Genomic DNA, 23,339 nt, shown 5'->3' with positions numbered 1-23,339 from the left:
GAACACTGTTAAATTAAATCCTTGTACAAGGTTTAAACATGGATATGGGAACACATCCAGAATAGAAGGTTGTATTTTCTGCCATTAAGTGCAGTCTGGTGTTGGACTAACACAAAAGTTAGTCAAGCTGCACCCATTTTTTCTTTCAGCCTTGGGCTACTATTATCTGGTTGAGATGGGCTTAAGTCGGTTACATAAGCACTTGAGTTATGGCACAATAAGCATATTTGTCATTTAAAAAAAATGTCTTACAAACCAAATTTGTAATGAAAGCCAGGATACTTTATCAGTCAAGGTTTATTTAAAGCAGCACATCTTGGAGGAATGGTTAATTTCACTACTTAAATAGACTCAAATGCAACCATGAAAGACCCTCATTTGGACAGACAGGTCTGGTGTACCAGGTTTCTGCTTGACAGCTGAAGTAGCAAGGTTGTTGGCATTTGTCAGGTTGACACTGGTGGGCATGAACATTCAGGTTGCCGGTGGCATTGTAGCATGGTAGCCTAGCGCGCGAGCCGTCTGGTTGCCGCTGGCGTCCCAAAAGCAGCGGTCTTCAACGGCCGTCTGGTTGCCACTGGCATCGTCTCCTAGATCGCACCAAAGAAGAAATATTAAAAGATTAGTTAACCACATTGTGAGGCAAAGAACACTGCCACAAAGTCTGCCAGGAGGCTTTCACAGAACCTGCTCACCTTCTTTAGCATCCTGCTTTGACATCATTGACTGCATAAGTTCAGAGGTGGTCTCATTGAGTGAATTATCTGCAGCACAAAATAAATTAAAGTTAGTCAGAAGAAGCCCCTCTTCAAAGATATTTCATTAATGTTCTTACCTTCCAGTCCATCCTGCATCCCATGATCCCGTGTGTGTGTGCCGTCAACTGGCAAACAAGAGCCTATGGACAATGAATGTGTCATTTATCAAATGTTAGTTCTTCTGTTTAGTGTCTGCATATATCAAAAGATTTACTTTTAAAATTACATTTTCATGAATGAGTTAAGAAAGTTTTGCCAAAGCATTTTTTTTTTTACTAAACAACCAATATTGTCTGGAATATTGTAACCTTACTCTTGTACCCGTTATATGCTACTGCCACTTTCCTCAACACAAGTTGTAAAAGTAAGAATAAATGTAATACAAACCTTTGGCAAGCCAAACAGTCAGCAGCACAGAAATAAGCAACGCCCCAACAGCTCCCATTGCTTCAGTCATCAAGAGAAAATGCTACCAGAGCCACATGGCTGGTTTTAAAAAGCCCATCATGTAGATGGTCACAGCTGCTCTTAATCAGACCTAATTGGCTCCCTCTTCAAACGTGAACCTCCAAATTGATTGTGATATAACTCCACACCAGTGGATGGCGGCAGGGGTGGACTGGCCATCTGGCATACCGGGCATCGTCCCGGTGGGCCGGCAGGCATTTTGGGCCGGGCCGGGTCCATTTATAAAAAAAAAAAATTTTTTTTTTTTTTTTTTTTTTTTTTTTTTTTTTTTTTTTTTTTTTTTTTTTTTAATGGACCCTCGGCTGTGTGACTCGGCCCGGCCCGGCCAAGTCACACAGCCGAGGGCCGAGGGCCCTTCCCTCTCGGGAGTGCCATGGACATATAATTGTGCTTGCAGGCTGTCAACTTCACCTGAAAGTTAAATAAAACTTTGTCCCAGGCCATTACTCATTATGATTGGTTCTAGGCTGGGCCTGGCCCAATCACACACACAGCAGAGGGCCGCCCATTCAGAGGCTGCATTAAATTGTATTATCATGCATTCAACTTCTACTCGGTAATTATGAGCATCTGACGATGGTCAGTTACGTTCAGGGCCGTCGGACTGCGGACAGGCTTGGGGGGCCCAAGGCAGAGGGGGGCTGCACCCAAAAAAATATATATATATATTTTTTTTTTATTCTTTTTTTTACTGGCTCAATATAGGCCCCTGATCTTTGAAGGCCCAGAAAAACGTTATTTAGGGGAAAAAAAAGATTTCATGGGCCTTTCATTCGTCAGTACATTTATGTTATTTTTTAAATAACATTGTTCGGGGCTACGAAGATCAGGGGCCTATATTGGGCCATTAAAAAATACAAACAAAGGAAAAAAATTCCCGAAGCTGACTGGATTTTTTAAACATGTACATTTCTTCTTTCTGCTTTTTGGTCATCTGTGTCTATACATTATTCCAGCAAATACTAGCCTACTAAATAGCTTACATAGGAAACAGTTGATTTATCCTTAGTTTTCTCTTCAAAGTGCACCAGATTGATGAATTTTACTTTAACATTTGAAAAAAAATCTTCCGGGGGACCATTCCCCCGGACCCCTCTAGAACAGTGGTTCTCAACCGGTGGGGCGCGGACACTCTACCGGGGGGGCGCGAGGGGGATGAAAAAAAAAAACTTAACTTTTTTTGATAGGTAGTTGCCAAGTTCATCACACAAACACTCCAATCCACTGATATGAGATCAGTTTGCAATTTTCAAGTACTGAATTAATGGTAGGACTGTGGCCACTAGAACTGGTCTCTGGTCAGCAAAGGTCTTGAAAACAGCATAAGTGTGCTTGTGACATGCGTGCCACCCATGCATGTGTATGGGCACGTGTCCCAGCAGATTTTTGAAATCTGAATAAAAAAATTTAAGTTTGTAGTTAGCAAGTGTAACATGTTCTTAGGGCAGAATTTCATAAATAAAGGTTTATTTTTTTAGCAAGATATTTGGTCAAAATCTAGTTGTCATCCGTCCCTCTGTCCAGTTGTTAGGCATCTGGCTGCTAGCAAGTTATGTTGTTTTGCTAATTTTACTATTCATCTGAACTGAAATGAATATTGACTTTTTCCTTTATTATCTTCGCCAGAATGCACCAGAATGCTTAGATTACATGTTAAAAACACAAAAAAATCTTCTGGGGGGGGATGCCCCCAGACCCCCCTTCAGGGGTTTAGTTTTCTGACAAACATTACAATGGATACTAACATGATTTGGGCATTTGGGATTATAAATCATCTTTGAATTGGTTACAGCATATCACATGCTATTAATTCAGGGGTGCGATGGCCACCCCACTCTAGCTCTGTGGCCCACCTTGGCCACCCCCAGTCAAAATTTCCTGGAATCGCCACTGAGACACACACAAGTCCGCGTTCAGGCTGCACAGCACATTAATCGCAGGTAGCATTTTGAGCTAAATCTGGCCACTTTCCAAATCCAAGACTCAATAGTTGAAACATTCTCTGAACTGGGTTGTCAGACAGCAGTGTTTCCCATTGATCATAGACTTTGTTTTGTGAAGCTTTTTCATAACAGGTATACCTATTGTAGAATGTATTCTGTGTATGTTCTATTTAGGCTACTATTTTCTTCTCTTCTAAGGAGATTTAAAAAAAAAACATTTCCTCAGTGTCACATAAAAGTGCACCAGAATTTAACGTTAAATTATAAGAAATTTCCGGACCCCAACCCTAAACCCAATGTTCAACTCAAAGGTGCGCCACTGGCCTAGCCCTTGTGATAATAACAATAATAGAGTATCTATCTATCTATCTATCTATCTATCTATCTATCTATCTATCTATCTATCTATCTATCTATCTATCTATCTATCTATCTATCTATCTATCTATCTATCTATCTATCTATCTATCTATCTATCTATCTATCTATCTATCTATCTATCTGTGTAGGGTGGTGTGTGTGTGTGTGTGGGGGGGGACGGGGGACGGGGGGGGGTTGTCAGGGTCGGTGGGGGGGCCCAACTGCAATGACCCAGCTTTGGGGGGGCCCAGCTTGCAGAAGGTTGAGAACCCCTGCTCTAGAAGGTCCAGGGTCCACGACACAGTCTCTCAAATTCCTGTGAGAAACACTGTGTGTGTGCATGGTTATTAAGAGTCATTAGACCAGGGGTTGTGTTCAAGTACGCGTAATGATTTGGTCATTCATCAATAGAAACATTGTGTTGTTATCTGGCTCAGAGAGTGACCAGTCACTCATACGTTTTGGACTATAGACAAACATAGCTTTTACATGTTTGTATTGTAAGACCGCCTCTCAGAGGGCCCATCAGGACTTCCTGTATAGGGGCCCAGAATTTGGAGCAACGCCCCTGCCTCCACATATCGTATAAATAATCATGGTGGGCTGCCTTGGCCAAAAATGCCAGGGCTGAATTTTTGTCCCAGTCCACCCCTGGATGGCGGTAATGCACCAGTTCATCATTTGACAAAATAACCCAAAAGAAGAAGAGGGAGGATCAGAAGAAGGTTGCGTTCCGAATCGCATACTCTTTCTTTTTTCTATTCTACATAATACATCCGACGATAAAAATAATCTAGTTAGGATGCAGTAGGCATACTATTGGGACATACTTTTCTCTCTTATTTCATCATAACATTGCGCCTTGATCTTGCCTCTTGCTTTTATATCCGTCGCATCCCCGTTTGTTTTCATATGGAGGCTTCGTCGATGTTACGTCACTTCACGTGCGCACTGGATTGTGGGTCAGAATCGCCCAAATAGGATGCACTTTTCAACACTAACAATCTTGGCCGCATGAAGTAGGACATCCGGGTACTTCTAACCATCCTAAATCTGGCCACAAGAATCGGGACATCCTAAATCTTTTTTCTACATACTATATAGTAGAAAGTATGCGATTCGGAACGCAACCATTTTTTCTGATTGCTCTTGTCTGATGCACAGTAGGTTACTTAATTGTATGATGGGAATTTGAAACAAACAGCACACATACTAAATATTGTTATCCTCCAGGGACTGAAACTTTACATTTACTCAAAGACTATTTTTATGTTTCTTTACTGTATTTAAGGTATTTCTAAATGATGCTGTTACACATTTTCTCCATTACATTTCACAATCAAATAACATAGTTTACCTTTATTTGTACTAGGCTTTAAAAGCTTCTCTCTACCAAAACCTACACATTCTACACATGTAGCCCTTGCTCTTTGAGAGCACTAGAGAGTAGAGGCAAAGCAATCAGCACAGTCATGGGTATGAGAACATTGTTCAAAAGACTAAACAAAGAGCGGAGAGGCTGGTGGAAATAGACTACACAAATGCTTGCCCTGGTATTTCTCTCTTTATGCCTCATCCTCAGGCACGTACACAGGGGGGGAACAAAGGGGAGTTGAGCCCCTGCCCTTGTAACCCCAGGTTCCAAAAGTGCCCTTAAAAAATAAAAATTTTAATATTTTATCAGTATCCACGAAAAAATATGCCTTATAGATTCAGGAAGTAGCCTACTCTGCATGCTCCACCCCTCTAATTCACTTTGCAACTCGTCGTGTCAGGAAAAGCATGCATCCCTCCAGCCCCCCAGTCAGTTATAGTGAATGATATCACTCAGGGAGGCACTGTTTAAGTGATCAAACCAGCCAAAACAACACTGACCTTTTATGTTATCCATAAAAAGAAACAATGAAGTAGGTCAATAGGTATTTGTTGTAATTTTCCTCATTATTTAACCATGGTCTGTACTTGCTAGCGATCAAGCTATATCATTTACATTAATATGTTTTCTGTGTTATGCAGGGCAACTTAGATATATGCAATTAACTTCTGAAGTCGAAGTTTTGCATAATCTTTATAGTTTTCTTACATATTTTTTTTTATTATTTTCAAACAATGTGTGTCTAAATAGTGTGATTATGGATGGCAGCAGTGTGAAAAGTACATGTTGGTGAAGTGAGTGCCCCTTTTTCTGCCCCCCCCCGACCCAGTGCACAGACAGGGGTCTCTGCACGGCCCTGCTCTCCTGTTCACCTTCCCTCTCCATTTTCTCTGTGTTTTTCAGCCTCCAGACCCTCTCTCCGGCTCACAGTTTAATGGCATGTGTTTTGCTTGGTGCAGCGCGAGGAAGCCGGGCATTGTCTGGACAGGATCTTGGCCCCAGAGATCAGCAGATATAGGTCTGATGGTTGGTGCAGGGCAGTGCTGGAGCCTAAACCAACGTCATCTTTGTTTTAGTTGGACCTCACTAAACACTTAGCTAATCCTAGAGAAAAAGAGCCAGACACCGCAGGAAACGGGGACTTATGAAAACAAGCAACCAGTCGTCCAGCATTATTATTATTATGTCCAAGTCATTCATCAGAAAATATGTGACTATTTTTTTGTGTCCAGATTGTTATGGGACGTCTTGTTTGAATTGTTGTATGCACAGAAATGAATCAACAAAAAAGACTTATAGGCCTAACTTAGCAAAGATAATGTCAAATGTTGAGGCAATGTGAACAATTTTGTAGCGATTTCTTTTTTTTTTTTACTTGTTTTGCATCTCTACCTTTACTTTTCTAGTATATGTTGTCTTGAGCTTCCAGTAGTTGATTTTATGTTTGGCTATTGCCCATCCAAACCTTATATTTGTAAGCAAATGCATGGAGCTGCCTCGTGTTATGTGGTGGTATATAGAAAAAGGATGCTGACACTGAAAAAATGCACACAACTGATTTATGTTTTCTGGCAAAAAAAAAAGCAGACAATTAATTCCTGAAATGACAACATGCTTGGGTTGTTGTGGCCCGGGCTCATGTCCTGAAATAACTGGTCCGTCAAGTGCCATGAATCTGTTATGTTATGTAAGGGTTGGTAGCCAATATGAAAACAGAGCGTGCATGGTAATACGTCCCATATGGCGTTCCGCACTTTGATCAATCCAGAGAGAAGCCAAGCTGTTTCTAGACTTCTGTTCAGAAGTTATTAGATGAACTGTTCCTATTAAGAACAAATGCAGATTCATCTCAGGCTCGTGTGATGCACATTGAGTTAAACACTATTGAGGTTGTGAGTCCAGGACCCCCCCAATGCAGCCCCTTACCCACCCTGAACCCTTATTATTTAGATTTTTCATATTGCAATTGTCAGGTATGTGTTAGCCGTCATTAGGTCAAGTCTACAGGGGCACGAGACTGCAAGGCTTAATAGGCCACTGAGAGACACACACAAAGACACTCTCTAGCTTGAAGTGTTTTTTTGGCCCTCATTGAGAATGTGTGGTGAAATCAAGATTTACAATAAAAACATTAAAAAAAATCTTACCGTTTTCAACAGTCATGCTAGCACTATACTATGTGATGATAAAGAGGTAGTTATAGTTTAGTTAATGCTTACAACAATGTTAATATGGTGATTATTAGCTGGTGTAATATTTAACGTGTAGCTGCATTTTGTCCAGACAATGGCAGTAGAGGAAAAGGTAAGGTTACCACTCTTAGTGTTTCTGTTCACAGTAAACTTTCCCCTCCCCATCAGAATGTATTCCTTGTATTACAAACTGTAAACCGCTGTCAGAGTGACAGGCTGGCCAAGACGGAACAGTTTCACAGGAATCACACTATCTGCCAAGTTCGGTAAAAACAGCTTCCTCTTCTTCTCTTCAGGGTTGGACTGGCCTTCGCACAACGCCTGATGTTCTGTGAGATTCAAGGCCTCCACGGCTTTCCACAGTGTGTCATTTCCTCCCTGGAATCGGCAGGATTAGTCATATCACTTCCTATTGTCCCTGCCAGGCAGCAGTGGCCCCGCTTGGCCGCATGCAGCTCTCCTTTTGTCCATGGCTATCTGCCTTATGGTTGTGCCACAGTCAGCATTACTGTCAAATACATTATTTCCATAACTTTTTTCTTTTTTTTGTATGCTCCTGTTCACCTCAGAAAATGAACTAGTGAAATTATAACGCGATGGAACGTGGTCATCCATTTCAATATCATTTCCAGGCTTTGACTGTCATTTGGAGGAGGACTTTATTGTTTCGTCAAAGGCAGACAGCCGTCCTCTAACAATCGCACCAAAACCAAATGGTGTTGGTTAAAACATTTAAAAAATATATAGGGCCAGGAGTGTGACACTGAAACTGCAAAGTGTTCATGAGAAAAACGGTTGCTTTAATGCTTTATTCTCTAAATCTAAGTTCTTCAGTGTCTGTGAGGCATATACTGCTCTCTTTCCTCAAGGCTCAACTTGGCCTCTGGTTGGATTTTTAAAAAGGGAAAGAAGGGAAGAAGAAAAAAAATCCCTTTTCCATCCAGCTCCAAAGCCAGCCCCTGGATCTACATGTGGAAGTTTTAATGGGAGTCAGATGTGTTCCTAATCAAAGGAATATGGCTGGAAATGTTAGTGAGCCCGAGCAAGGAACAAATGGTACGACAGGAACTGTGATAAGATTCAAACGACATGCAGTAACAAATTACACCTTTTGACTTCAGAGCCAACTAATAAATGCACTGTATAGGCTTGGAGTGGATTTGACCTCTGATGGGCCTGGGCAGTGGGCACATGTATCTGGTGTTTTTTTTTAACCTTTATTTATACAGCAAAATACCATTGAGACCGAAGACTCTTTTACAAGGGAGACCTGTTCCCATTCCCACAGTACCATTCACACACACATAGCAGGCTAACTATCGACACAACCCTTCGATCATTGGCCGACCCGCTCTGAGCCACGGTCGTGTTAAATGTCACGTATGAGGTACTGGGAGTGAAGACAAAATAGCCAAATGTAATCCAGGCTGTAGATCCTTTTAAGTCGATGCGATACCGATCTTACAGTATATGCAAATCCATTTTCCTAATGTAGCTTGGTATTTAAAACCGCTTAATATCATCAGTTAGTATTTTCTTAATAACTATGGATCAAAGGACTATGTACCCTACGATTGTGGTGAGGGTTTGAAGAGAATATTCACCTGACTAAGCTCTTCCCTTCAGCTCTACAGAGCGGTTTAGCTTCTTTCAGTTCACTCTTTTGGTGTTACAGTCCGCAACTTTACTGTTTTTTGTTTAAACTCACCACCCTTTCAGCATTGTCTAAGGCCACATACAATTATTTTCAGCAAGAAAAAAAAAACACTTCTAGTAACCGAAGTGTATATATGTTGTCTGCCCAGCACAAAACAGAAAGTTAACGACATAATGCAGATCATAGTGAGAGCCAGTTGTTTCTCTCAAGAGTTTGTTGAGGCTGGAAACAGAGCTTGAAAACCGGGTTACACATCTACTGCAGTTGCAGCTTCAGTCTAACAAGTGTGTCATTATGTTACACTCTTCTACTGCACATATTCCCTTTTTCAATATGAATATATTTAGAGAAAATACTTTTTTTCAAATGTGTGTGGGAGAACAAAAAAAGTTACACACCTGCCCCGTGTGTGTGTGTGTGTGTGTCAATATTTTTGCCTATGAGTACGACGATGGTGAAATTGTTTCGGCATAGGCTATGCGCATCTGTGGCAGTGCAGCGCTGTCTGTTGTGGGAGATGGAAAGTCGTCATTTAGTCTGCTTGTTTTTTTGAGAAAATTCGGCGCTAGTTCCTAATTTTATTTCATGTAGAAACCTGGCTGAGGGGAGGAGACAGAAGTTATGAGAGACGGAGAGCGAGAGAGAGAGAGAAACAAACTGCAGTACGCTATACAGCTGTTTATAAACAGGTATAAAAGTGTCATAAAAGTATGCGATTAATTTAGATTAATTAATCACAGAGCCTGTAATTAATTAGTTATCACCAAACAGTTTTGGACTAATCTGTCCACAGAATCATTCTTCAGGTATCTCCAGGTGCTCTCTGGCAAAGTTGTGACAAGCAGTTTTGTTCTTTTTTGAGAGCAGAGGCTTCTTCATCAACCCTCCCATGCAAAGCCATGTTGACTGTGTGTTCTCCTTATTGTAGAACCATGCACATCTGTCCCAGATGCAGCAAGAGATGTCTGCAAATCACTGGATGCAATGTTTGGGTTGGCTTTTAACTGAAAAATCACTTTTTTTGTGGTGCTTGTGGATATTTTTGAAGGAAGTCCACTTCTAGGCAGATGTTCAGTCACTCTTAAAGCTCTCCATTTGTAGATGATCTGCCTCACGGTGGACCGATGGAGCTCAAACTTTTTTATTTGAATTTATAGCAGTCCCCAGACAAATGTGCAGCATCACAACTCTATTCCTGAGATCCTCTGAGATTTTTTTCCCCTTTTGGCATGTCTGACCTGTATGGGTTCACTTTGGTGAGCCTAAACTGACCTGGTTTGATCTCTGTTTTATCTAGTGCCGCCCAATTTCTTCCCTAAAGATCTCTCACTACATTGGTCCATTTCATCACTCAATTTTGCCCATCTGATTGTGTTTACCTGCTCGATTTAAGCAATGCAGCTCAGGGTTCACAAACTTTTGCACATACAAAAGCTGTCAAACAATTTGTTTTATCTGTTTTAACAATTGATTTCCGGAAAAGAAAAACGTTGAATGGATTAACAAACATCTGTTATTTCATATAAAAAATACTGGTATTGATAAAAAATGAATTAATAATGGTTAAAATAAATACAATTCCAAAAGGCTCAAGGGGTTCACAAACTTTCAAGCAGCACTGTATGACAAAAAAAACATTGTGAAACCTTGAAAATAGTTTTGTCTCTATCCTTTGACAATGTGTATACCGTCTATCTAATCACCCCGCTGCACCCCGACCTTGCTCTATCTTTATACCTCACTCCCTTTGCTTTCCAATCATGCATCCTAACTTATTCTTATATTTCAGTGCCCTTGCCTATTAGGCCCCGAGCACTTTGACCCAGTGGCTAGCTGACGGCACCAGAATGGAAGCGATGATGTCATTTGCTGATACACGCTGTTCACGGGAGAGGAACAAACGTGGCTATTTGTCCCTGTCAAACCCACGCGCTGCTTTGCTTTACTCTGCCTGTAGACTCAATACAATTGCAAACACAGCCGCGCAGACACATTACGAGCACGCACCACATACACAAAAACATTTTTCGCCTGCATTTAATTGTATTTTTATTTGATTTTTCATTCTAAATTTACATTACGGTGTACCTTATCTCTTGTTATTATCTATACTGTGTCCTTGCACTATACTTTTGTGTGTATTTGTATCTTAGGTTGCTCTCTTCATTTGTGTTTTTCTTTGTCTATATTGCATTGTGGAGAGGAGCCAGGGACTTAAGAATTGTATTGACAATGACTGCTGCTGTAATTATGCTGCATATGACACATAAACCATCTTGGATCTTGAATGATTAAAAACACATTGTAAGAGCACACATATGTACCAACAGACTGACAGCCCACAGACTACGCAACATGACAAACATCCACTTGAAAGCGCTTTATAATTTGTCACCCATGGGGTCCCCCTCTCTCTTCTTCTGTGGTGACTTTAAATGTTTCTGAAGCTTTGTTTTGGGCCTCACGCCGACAGACAGACCGCAACGGCTGTGACTCTATAACTCCCATAAAACAACCCCTAGACTAGAGCCATGCACCAACCAAGAGATCATGGGAAAGCAAGCACTGAGTCTCTGTCCTCCTTTAAAAAAAAAAATAGCCGAGGCATTGGGCTTGGATTATAAAAAAAAAGGATTTCATTGCACTCTCCGTTTCCTGAAACAGACTGGCTTGGGTTCGCAGAGGAGAATATCTGTGGTCTTAAAAGCGGGTGGAGTAGGAAAAATCGAGTAAGAAGTAAAAAAAAAAAAGAAAAGGGAGAGAATAAAAGAAAAGTCAGTAAAAAAAAAAGCCTGTCCAAGCATGTTTGGGTCTATTTACAACACACTCATTGCTAGCCTGTCTGGAATTTGACGGCCAGAGCAATAATCATAAGAGAGGGAGAGAGAGAAAGAGAGAGAGAGAGAGAGAGCTGCAGGCTATATATTGCATCCACGCCAGAAAGGTTATGGGCATTCAGCTGCAGTTTGGAACTGATTTTTTTTTCTCTTTTTGGACGTTCCTGTTGGGGTCAGAGCTCGTAAACATGCTTGTGTGGGATGATGCCTCAAAATAAGAGGCCGCTGGTCGTGTCTGTTTTTATTTAGCGCGCTGCCTTTCCCAAGCACGGTAGGGCCATGACACTATCATCCAGGTGGGTGGCTGCTGGTAACAGTAGTGGATGAAAGCAGGGTTTTTTTTCTAGAGGCCCTGTTTTTCCATTACAAATTGTATCAGGTGAAAAAACATGTTTTCTTAATTGGTCATTGTAAAAAAAAAAGAGCGAGGAAGAGCATTCTTCCCCTCAAACACACATGCCAAGCAGATGGGATTTCGTAAACCCGAAACCGACATTCACAGGCAGTTGTAAACAAACAACTTTCGGATGGCCTAAGGTGTAGCATCCGCTTTACAATAATAAAGAGGGCTCACTTTAAATTGGAAAGGACACTTCTCCCTTGCCCCCTGTGTGAATGATTTGGCCATGGATTCCACAGTGGCCCTGCCTTGCCTGATACGTGGCCTTTCAGGGGTCAGGTGTGGGAGTGGACCATGGTGGAGGATTTGGATATTTATGGAAAGGGAAAACGATGATATCAGAGCTCCAACGTCTTCTCCAGACATCCGGTTGAGGCTATGTCTGCTGTCTGCTGTAAGCTGCAGCTGCCTGAGTACAAATGAGGCTGATTTTTAACAGTTCTGGTAAAGGTATGTGTGTGTGTGTATGTGTGTGTGTGTGTGTGTGTGTGTGTGTGTGTGTGCGCGCGCTTGTACACACATACACACATCTACTCCCACGCAGACAGAGTGTGGATTGAAGCTCAAGTCATCCGAATCTCCCTGGGCCAACAGTCTCCTGCATATCTCAGGAGGAGACAGTGTGAAAGGTGGCGTATAAGTTCAAAGAGTTAATGTTCCTCTACACATTTTTGTGCTTTCAGCGACTGAATCATCCACCTGTGGTATTAAGGAATGTTTTTCTGTCCTGGCTGGTGTTTGAGTCTCCCATGTGAGTAATTCTAAAAAGGTTATGTGTCATTTAATAGTCACAGTTCAGGAGGGGAAGAGCCAAGGGAGAGCTTCAGTGGTATTGCTATATTTGAAAAGAAAAAAAAAAGGAATAGAATACAATCTGTCACCATGCAGGAAACCATGTTATTTATCTGGTATCACACCAGAAAAATACAGTTTATTAAGGCCTACTTTCTTAAGTAGATCCTGCCATAGGTTCTATCAGTTATAAAACACTGTGCAAACCAAAGTAATTGCTGAGTTCATAGGACTATAAGGGAACAGAGTAGACAATCCCTCAGGTTCTAAACAATTCCCCAGCTCAGTCAAACATATTTAGAAAGAGAAAGTAAGGGCAGATGAACAATTTTTATTAAACACACCAGTGTACTGTATATAGAGGGATTCTTTGGGACATCTTTGACCTGCTGTACCCGCTGTTATTTTGTGAATTCACAGTTTTACTCAGTTATGAGGAATTTTTATTTTATGGTTGCACTTTCAGTTTGACTTCTAAATAAAGTAGGAGGTAATGTGGGCTGTTGTTTTTTCCCCCTTGTGGGATTTCATTTTTTATTGTATTTTTAGTGTGCACATTGTTATTACAACTTATAAGATCAACTCAAATTAGACCAAAGTTGCATTTCACTTGTAACCCACCTTAAAGTCATCTGTACATCTTGATGGTATACGCTTGGCTATGCTTTCAGCTCAAAGCTAAAATAGAATTCTATGTTGATGACATGCTGCTGTTAACACGGCAAACCATAAGCCTTCTTGTGAGTGTCATGCAGGCATAAATCTTTTAACAATGGAATAGCAGAAACAATTCTACATACTGTATGTAGCCTACCATTCTAGCACATACATTGATACATGCTCTGGATTACTTTGGCTGTAGGGTTAGTGGAACTATATTGAATGCCTATGAATATTACAGAGATTGACAATGTGCTGTAAAATCTGACAACAATTCCACTGCCAACACGTGCTTACATGAGCACTGAGCCGTGACTGGCACTGAGGAGCTCAGAGAGGACACACACCGAACAACAGAAGCCAGAGCCTGCCAACGGTAATATGATCATCTCCCAAAACACTGTGACATATGAAGCTGATTAGCCAGCTAATAAATCACATTAACCAGATAAGGAAGCTGGGATTAAATAATAGACCATGATGAGCCAACATACACAAACAAGGGATAATCACCATTGTTTCAATACATTCCCCCCTTACTGCTGGGAATGTATAAGTTTGTCTAGCTTCTTAGGGGGAAAGCTAAGTGCAGTGGAAGCGATATAGTCACATTCATCACACAGTAGCTTTTTTATTTTCTCTACCCATTTGACATCAAATGAAAAGCTATTACAGTTTGATTGTGTTTGGTGTGTTAAATATAAATGTAATAAAAAGAATATCCTCTCAGAGTTAACTTCAGGGGTGGACTTTCTGCTCCACTCAATTATCTCAAACTAAAACACATATACGGAGGCTTCACATAACAATGCATTTATTGGGAGGACGATTTGTGACAATAAACAACGTCATCTTGACCCAAAACAGTAGAGGACCAAAGACACAATTTATGGCCTTGAATCTCATTATGCCTTTCTGCTTATCAGAATCACTGAAGATCAGACTTGTAAATTGTAAGACGAAGATTACCCAGCTTGAGACAAGGATATTCGTGCAGGAGAATTCTTCTTCTGAACTCCCTGACACTCTGCAAATGTCTTCTGTCGATGGGTTGGTTAATCAGAAATCAACTCGACGTGCTTTAAATTGGCAGCTGTTTCTTAATCACAACTCCAATTACACTGCAGCTAACAAGTCTCTGTCAGTGCGTTTCCATGGGACAACTAGATTGGATTAAGACATATACCAAACTTGCCACTCGAACGGACCGCGTCACTTGTCTGAGTGTACATGGCCTTTCAAATATTCGATTAATGGCCGGAGCATGGCTGACTCCGCTATGCTAGGTGGCGCTGTAGCCCTTTCAACAAGTGGTTATAGAGCTACGTCCAGTTCTTTTGAGGCAACAACCATGGACATATGGCAACAACACTACTATTTTTTACCTTCTCTCCTTCCACTTCCTAGTGAAATCCTTCGCAGGGATTCTCGAGCAAGCGCAGAACGAGAACTCCGATATGAGATATGCGATCCTGTATACATGCAGGTAGAATGCCGACTATGAACGAGTTATCTAGGTGTTCTTATCTGACTTCGCTTGTCCGTTAATGTGCCGATTTGAGTGCAAAGTAGGATTAAGGTGTTTACATGCATTTTACAAGTCCTGTTGAAGTCTTATTGGTTTTATTTAACCGATTACGAGTCTGCATGTAACCGCACTGACTGAAACAAAACAAATTAAGTCATGTGCTGTGACGGGGATAACTACCTGCTGGGATAATCTGGGCGCTACACCTAAGTACAAATGTATGGACCCAGCTCAGCCAAATGTGGCCCCCTGACATTTGGATGAACGCCAAAAGTCAGGCATAAACACATACAGACCCCCAACTACCCCGACATTAGCCCTGGGAAACAAGTTCAAACCCTTAACAAACCTCCATAAGGGTGAAGAAGTGGAGATGGCTGCTGCTATGTTTGAGTATTAAGACACATACAGTATTATGGTCATTTTTCAGGTTCAAAATTGTAATTTGGGGTTTCTAGTAGAATCTGTGTTCATGGTGTTGTGTCCAAATACATTTATATTTCTCACAGTGTCATTCCTGAATCTCCTCCTTTCAGCCTCTGTGTCTGAAACGCTCCGTTTTAGAGCCTGTGTCTTTAAGCCCTGCCTTCAATAAAAGCCCAGTCTGCTCTGATTGGCCCTGCATCTAACTGCCAGTTAAAATCAGGGGGTATGGCTTATCAAGCTTGGAGGTAGTGCTAGGTTAGGTTCGTAATGTGGGAGCTTGACTAATAAGGAGAGCGGAATATGGGGTTTTTGAAACATAATAAAGCCAATTCAGCCTGCAACTCTGGTTTTGGGAGACACCACTATCACTTTTAAATATAAGCAGTTAAAACATACTGCTTTCCAGAAATAATGATCTGTGACATAAAATATTATTATAAAAGAGATGATTTCCCAACGATAACAAAAACAAAACATAAAATCAATTCTTCTTCATGTGGGGTAAATTATGTTTGCAGAGAGTAAACAGAAGTGCCATTTGCAAAATGTATTCAACTGCTTTAATTGTCTGGACAACGTGGAAGCACAGTTTTTTATTAGTGGACCATTTCCAAACGTCAACACATTAACACATTAACTAGGCCTAAGATGATGCACACTGAAACACAGAAGCCTCTGCGGCACAAAGACAAAACATCACAGCCTTGAAGTCGTCATGTTGACAACCACAATCAAACTCCTAATCCCTTTGCCCATGACTCTCCTTCTCTCTGCTCACTCACCCACTTTGGCATTCACTGATTAAATGTTAGTGCTTATTAATGCTTCGACTAAATGTCATGTCTGCCTCCACCGCAACCAAGTACATTCTGTAAAAGCAAGCTGGCTGATAACAAAGATAACAAAAGGCGACAGTTCCTCCTGCCTTGGCTAATGAGACTGATAGAGGCACCGAGGTCACCAAAAGTTTGCCACGTTAGTTTAACTCCCCTCTTGGGGATATCTCAAAGGGCGGTTTCAGTTCCCTTTCCTTGGTTTGCACCAGTTGCCAGAACGATACATTGGTTTATTTTTCAACAGGTTCGGTTCTGATTCACACCTATCGCTTCCTCTGGTCGGAATCACTTGAGTTGTGAGTTTGTGAAGCGAACCAAAATGCAGTAGCATAAGCCACTCGAGAACGATATTTTCATTTGTAAGATGTGTCCGGGATGGTAGTGCCTACTTTAAAATTGGTCAGAATTTTCATATCGGAAGACAGGACGTAGATGGTCATCCTCATCCCATAATGCAAAGCTTTGCTAGCTACAGGAGCTCGCTTACTTAAAAAAACGAACCGATAACTCTATAAAATGTCATGTATGTCTCCTTTATATTGCTTTGTTAATTTTTTAAATTATGTATTTTGTAAAGCAATTTATATTGGCTTGTTCCAAAAATACTTGCCTTGCCTTCAGAAAATTAATTGCAGCTGTATTTGGTCAAAATGGGCTGCCCCTTACTGCCCTATGAAATCATTCCAATCTGACCAGTCCTCAGAGTTTTGGTTGAGGACCACCATTAAGAATGATATTCTCATCGTGAGCCATGGAAATCAAAGAAATGAAAAATTGTGTGATATTCACCCCATCCAAACCCAAAAGTTATGACCAAATCTTTTACGGTCTGGCTGCCCACCACTTTCACAATTGACTCCAGTGCTCCCATAAAACCTAGGAATCTTACTTTTTAAAATTGATGTTCCCACAGATTTACTTTGCATGTGAACTCTGTGTCAAAACTTTCCATTATGTCCGACTGTTATCCGTGATCAAGTAGCCTGTAACTTTAACAGAGGAAATTCTTTCCAATTACTTTCTGGGGTTTGACTAGGGGATTTTTTGACTCTCTCTTTTACTGGCACGAACCACTATTGAACAAGTCATAGTGGTGAAACTAATTACTGAGAACCATAAAAAAAGAGTTAACAAGCTTCCACTGCTTGCTGTTACGTTCCATGGCACTGGACTGTTCATCCTAAATAGATGTCAACATAAACAGATTTTCTAGCATTTTAAACAATTTGTAAAATAAATGTTTGACACATCTGCGGAACTGCAGAGGTTCGTTCTGGACTGCCGTAAAAATCGTAATCAAACCTTAACCGCCAACCCCTGAGCAGTTGAAGGCGTATAGTCCAAAATTTGTAACTGCACACCATTTGCGAGACGATCTCTTCTTTGGAGCATGAATGCAACTGTGCATACGTGGAACGCTAACTTATAAGTCAGCTGACGCCAAGCTGAAATTACAAGTTTGTAGGGCCCTTTATGCTATTCACACTTTCATGCTAGGAAAAGCGACAAAAGAGTATCATTCATAAAAGGAAGTGAGAAGCTGGTGAGAGTGAGTTGGCCTGGTCCCAACACTGATAAATAACCATCTCCAATGGAGTCATGGCTTCAGCGTGACTCGTCCACCATAGGCCTCCATGGACTCTTTAACACTTTCTCCTTAATGGAAAAGTCACGTCATTGCCAGTGTCTTTCACTGAGCTCAACGTAATGGGATCCACTGCAGGCCAGTTGAAAGGCTATTAAACCTCTGTGGAGTGACAGTGATGAGCGGAGCATATAGCGCGCAGACGGCCTCAATGTGAACAGCAGGGATACTTCTCGCAGTGTGACACACCGCTTTGGCAAGCAAAAAAAACCTGAGGCTTTTTACCTGGCAGCTAAAAATGACACTGAGCTTCAGCTTCTGCTTCAAAATTCCTCACTGAATTGGTCACATATGAGTTGATTTTAGCATTATGAATGTAGTCATTCAAAAGGCTGTGGTGGCGCAGCTGCCTTATTTGTACATTAACTCCGCAAATCTTGTCACAGTAAGTTATTCCCATGTGAGAGATTGAAACATTTCTCCAGTGGCCTATTTTCAGCGTGAGTAGTATAAACGAGGCAAAGGAAAAAACAGAACATTCGCAGTCTTGAGAATAAATATGAGCTAATGCTGAATGGAAAAGGAATATTCAATACAGTCTTCAATTCAAAGAGTAGAAGAAGTGAGAAGGCCGTGCAGAGCCCAGATGGCAGGATGCACTGTATGAAGGTATGAGGTGTAATTGCTTCCAGACGCAATGCAATGGAGTGCAAGGTACTGTAACTGCACAAATACACCCTGGATGGGATGAATATTATTACAAGTCACTGTGTCTGGAATGGCTGTAATTGCCATATGCTCAATTGAAAGTGTTCATTGTTTAAAATCAGGGCAGGTCAAGTCAGAATATAAATCTTAAAGTCGGCCTATGATCGATCTTGGTTGGATCTGTAGCAACATGAAACATTGTGACAGCATGATGACAGCTCCAGGAGGATTGGATTTCATCATGCTATTCATACATCCATTTATTTCTTTGTTTTTGAAGTCCTACATAAATTCTTAGAGCATGTTTCAAACCAGTGATTTTAGTATACCGGGTTCAGCCAATTCAACACTCACTCCCGTGCCTGCAGCCATTTCTGGTCCGTCTGGATTTATTATCTATACTAAACTTTGTAAAGCATGTGCCCTGTGATGCACAATCAAGCTATGAACTATGAACATCTTTTTTTCAGGACAACCTGGGCTATAAGAATGCATATGCTGCAGTTATGTCAGGTGAATGTTAAAATAGTTATTGGACCATGAAGACCAATTTTCTTAATTTTTATTTTACAGATATTTGTTTATACCCCCAAATCAATAATAAACATGCATTTATAAGGCCAAAAACACTTCTCCTGTGTGGTTGGAGTTAGAAAACCAAAATATAAACATAATAACTTAAGTAGAATCTAAATACAAACATATATATATTTTTTAAAGTCCATACGTTTCTTCCCTTATACATACTGTAGATCAGGGGTGTCCACAAGTTTTCAGCTTGTGAGCTACTTTTATAATGACCAAGTCAGGAAGATCTACCTACTATAAAAATGCAAAACATATTAGGCCCTGGGGCTGAGAGGTTTCGTAGGCCCCCTGAGAGTCCGTCTTACAACACAAAACGTGTAATATGTCTTTTGATTAATAAACAAATAATTTTAAGGTAATACTCAGGGCCTTAGGGGGGTCCGGGGGCACGCCCCCCCGGAAGAAAAATGTGAAACTTTTAAAGTAAAATGTATCAATCTAGTGCATTTTGAGAAGAATACTAAGGCTAAATCAGTTGCGTCCTATGTGAGCTATTTAGTACTATTTTCTGGAATAATTTGGGGACACAGAATTACCAAAAAGCAGAAAGAAAAAATGTACAGGTTTAAAAAATCTCTCTGTGAAGTCTTTTTCTTTTTTTTTAAATACAGTATAGCTCAATATAGGCCCCTGCTCTTCGTAGCCACGAACAATGTAATTTAAAAAATATCAAAAATGTACTGGTGCCAGATCTCTGTATGCCCCCCCCTACCTACTAAGGCTAGGGGCCTATAATGAGCCAGTCAATTGTTTATTTTTTTAAATAAAGTTGTTCGGGGTCTTCAAAGATTAGGAGCCTATATTGAGCCAGTATAGTATATTTTTTATTATTATTATTATTTTTTTAAGAATGACTTCGCGATCTACCCACAATGCCTTCGTAATGGGCCTTCGTAACAATCGACGTAATGGGCACCCCTGCTGTAGATAGAGGCCTTGTACAAGCTCCAAACACATCAGAGGGGACTGCAATCGTCTAAATCTTCCGACTTTATTCCATGTCCCTGAAGCGACTCGACAGTTTGAAAGGAGGAATTATGACGGGTTTATCTCCTCAAGAACGTGATGACGTTAGGGCTGGAGGAAGACAGATAATCGCACTCTGGTTGGTCAAGACGACCTAGGAAGTACTTTTCAACAGCTTACATGACCAGGTAGTAGAGTAGAAACAACACACAGCGGAGAAAAATCATAATTTTCGGACAAAATATTGGATCTAAGAGCGTGGATTTTTTTGCCAGAGACTCCGAAAGAGGAATAAGTTCAAGGATGGATGTAAAACCCCCTATATGGACTAGAAAGGAGCCGAAAGTAGCAATAGAAAAGGCACAACGGTGAACTTTAAGCAGAAAAAAAGGATCATACGATCGTGCCCTCCTGTCAAAAGATATTTGCCTCGTTTCAGATGTCGCCGTCTTGCTAAGACCTGCGCAATTATGACGCTCGTCTTGCTGAGCGCACAGCATTTTTGCAGCATTTTTGTTGTGCGCTCAGCAAGACGCGCGTCATAGTTGCGCAGGTCTGAGCAAGGCGGCTCCAAGTCGAACGAGGCTAGCCATAATCAAATCTAACTGCGCATGTTAAATCAGCCACGATTTAGCAGGCCATGCAGGGTTTTTAAGATATGTCTTTGCTAATAAGGACTCAAGTAAACTTTTAAAATTGGTTATCTTGGAAAAATGTGTAGCGCTAATTGAACCAAGCAGCAGTTCAGTGATACGAAACAGTTGCAGTAGTTGCAGTAGTTCCTAAGTCTAAATACCCAATAACTTAATGTCTTGTGTGGTGCAATGTATTTCCAAAAAAATAATGCTATAATAGGGCTAAACTTGAACAGACAACGAGCTGGAGCTTTCTCCTTTTTCTCTTTCTTTGACTCCCCCTCCCTCCCACACACACACACACTCTCTCACTCACACACACACACACACACACACACACACACACATACACACACTCACACACACACGCACACACACACATACACACACACTCACACACACACATACACACACACATACACACACACTCACACACACACATACACACACTCACACACACTGTGAGGCCTCCAATTTCCTGGCATTTCACCGCATTACACATTCACAATGTCTGAGAGGCAGATCTTGTTGGGCTCTCGCGCTAATGTCATTTGCAGGAGGAGGGAGAAGAAGAATAAATATTTTGTCAGGACCTCGCATTGTGTGTCACACGGCTGAAGGCCTCGGCTTGCGTGGCAGTGAACCAGATCAGTGTTTGGCATGCTGCTGGCTTTTTTTCTTGGTTCTTGTCGGTAAATTTTGATTACATTGTGCAGAGCGCGCTGGTCCAAACAAAGAGTGAGCCTCTTGTTTGGGAGAATAATTCCTGCCTTGTTCCCTTATCCCCATCTGCGTACAGAGGCCCGGCTACTAAGTAGACAGACAGGCATTTATAGATGGTAACGGGGGGCAGGACAGAATCAGACAGGGAATGTCACATCAATCGATCCATAAGCTTTGTACGAACAGTATGCTGACGATATGCTGATTTGATGGATTTCTATCAGTTGTAATTCTTTTGGTGTATTTTAACGTGATGTCTGGAAGGATGCAGAGCAGAGCAAGTTAAGGCCTGGGCTGCAGCGAAGTGTCTTTTTTTAGTTGTTGTTGTAACATTTAAGCTCCCACCCACTTCCAGTTATTCACTTCAGATAGCAATACAGTGAAAAAAAAGGAGTAAAAATTGTTACATGGCATTCCATTGAATTAAGTTATGTCCTGTCCAGATTACAACCTGGACTGTTTGTGAAAGACCTGTCACTCTCTTTTGTTTAAAGCCACTCACACCCAAACCATCAATCAGTGATGCAGACCTTTGGCATTAATTCATTTTCACTCATTTAGCTTTTTTTTGCATGCATCAAGCTAGCTTTTTTTCTGGTGGTACATTGTCCATACAAAGTAACAGGGAATCCGAATGTTTGTTTGTTCATGCGCTAATAAACTTTAACTACGTAAATCAAACCAAGTTTTTTTATTTTTTTGTGCAACATCCTGCTGTTTGTTTGTTTTGGCTGGCCGAGCCATGTGAACACTGATGATGAGTGGGATTTTAAGCTGAATAACTGAGCAAATTTATGACATGAAAACATAACAAATCAAAACCAGACGAGCTGGCAGTGAAGGAAACAGTGATTGTGTCTAGGGCAAGCCCCTTAGTAATTCATATGCCATTATTTCTGATTCCCACATGGGCTGAGCAGAATCGATGCCAACAACATTTTTAAATTTAGGCAATGTTGCCATATAGCTGATTTTTTTTTTTCTTTCTTTTTTTTAAATATGTAAATAGTGTGTTTCAAAATGACCCAGACAGACAGACTGAGCCGGTTGATTGTGGTTTGGGCTAAGTCAAAGTCTGTATATTAGGCCAGTGGCTTCCAGCATAAGTGCTTAGAGTTGACTCTTAGCACTTATGCTGGAACATACATGCAGTTCAATAAATGAGAACACACACACGCACGTACACATGCACACACACACACACACACACACACACACACACACACACACACACACACACACACACACACACACACACACACACACACACACACACACACACACACACACGCGCACACACACATCTAGACAGCACTAAAACAACAAATGAGTACTCCAGGGGCCACTAGCAGCTCAGATGCCCTGCCCAGTCTGTGGAAGCAATTTAGACCACAGGACTATGCCGTAGTGGGACTTGTGCCATGCAGTATATTCTGAGTATATATTGGATTTAGGAACATTGTATGAGTTTTAATATATTAGCAGGCGCCAGGCTGGCCTCTAAATCTAACCCTAGCACTTTAAATGTGACATCAGCTCAGTCTATTACAGGCAACACTACTGGCTGATATCGTAAAAAGAATTAGACTATTTGGCTTTTTTCTTTTACATGTGGCCTTACAGTAGTGTACATGGGCAAACCACTAGTGGACACACCCTGATTCTACTAGGCTTTATTCATCTCCGCTTTGGGCCACAGCACACCGTGAGGTAGTTCATGAGAAAAGCAGATGTCTACTTGACTGAAAATAAACAGAGGCAACCATGAAACATGAGTGTGCCTTTAGCCGAATGAGTCCTACATACAAACCGTATCCAAGAAGACTGGCAATCAACCCCAACCGGTTCGGTGCTCTCATGCACACACACATTAGACTGGAGCGAGTTGTGCTTCATAACCAT

The 23,339-nt window shown here is 41.2% G+C and overlaps 1 protein-coding gene across 1 annotated transcript; it reads right to left on the bottom strand.

Annotated features, from left to right (window-relative positions):
* Positions 1-355: 355 nt before the first annotated feature.
* On the bottom strand, positions 356-1,205 carry LOC307256856 (uncharacterized protein). The gene is made up of 4 exons (XM_080035968.1): positions 1,146-1,205; positions 836-898; positions 696-764; positions 356-590 (listed from the first exon to the last, which is right to left on the bottom strand). The coding sequence occupies exons 1-4, from the start codon at positions 1,201-1,203 to the stop codon at positions 475-477; spliced, it is 306 nt and encodes a 101-aa protein (XP_079892094.1). The 5' UTR covers positions 1,204-1,205; the 3' UTR covers positions 356-474.
* Positions 1,206-23,339: the final 22,134 nt, after the last annotated feature.

Source organism: Ammodytes marinus, assembly GCF_949987685.1.
Source record: "Ammodytes marinus genome assembly, chromosome: 10".
NCBI classification, from domain to species: Eukaryota; Metazoa; Chordata; class Actinopteri; order Uranoscopiformes; family Ammodytidae; genus Ammodytes; species Ammodytes marinus.
The sequence above is the reverse complement of the archived record's forward strand: the minus strand, read 5'-3'. Positions and strand labels throughout refer to the sequence as shown.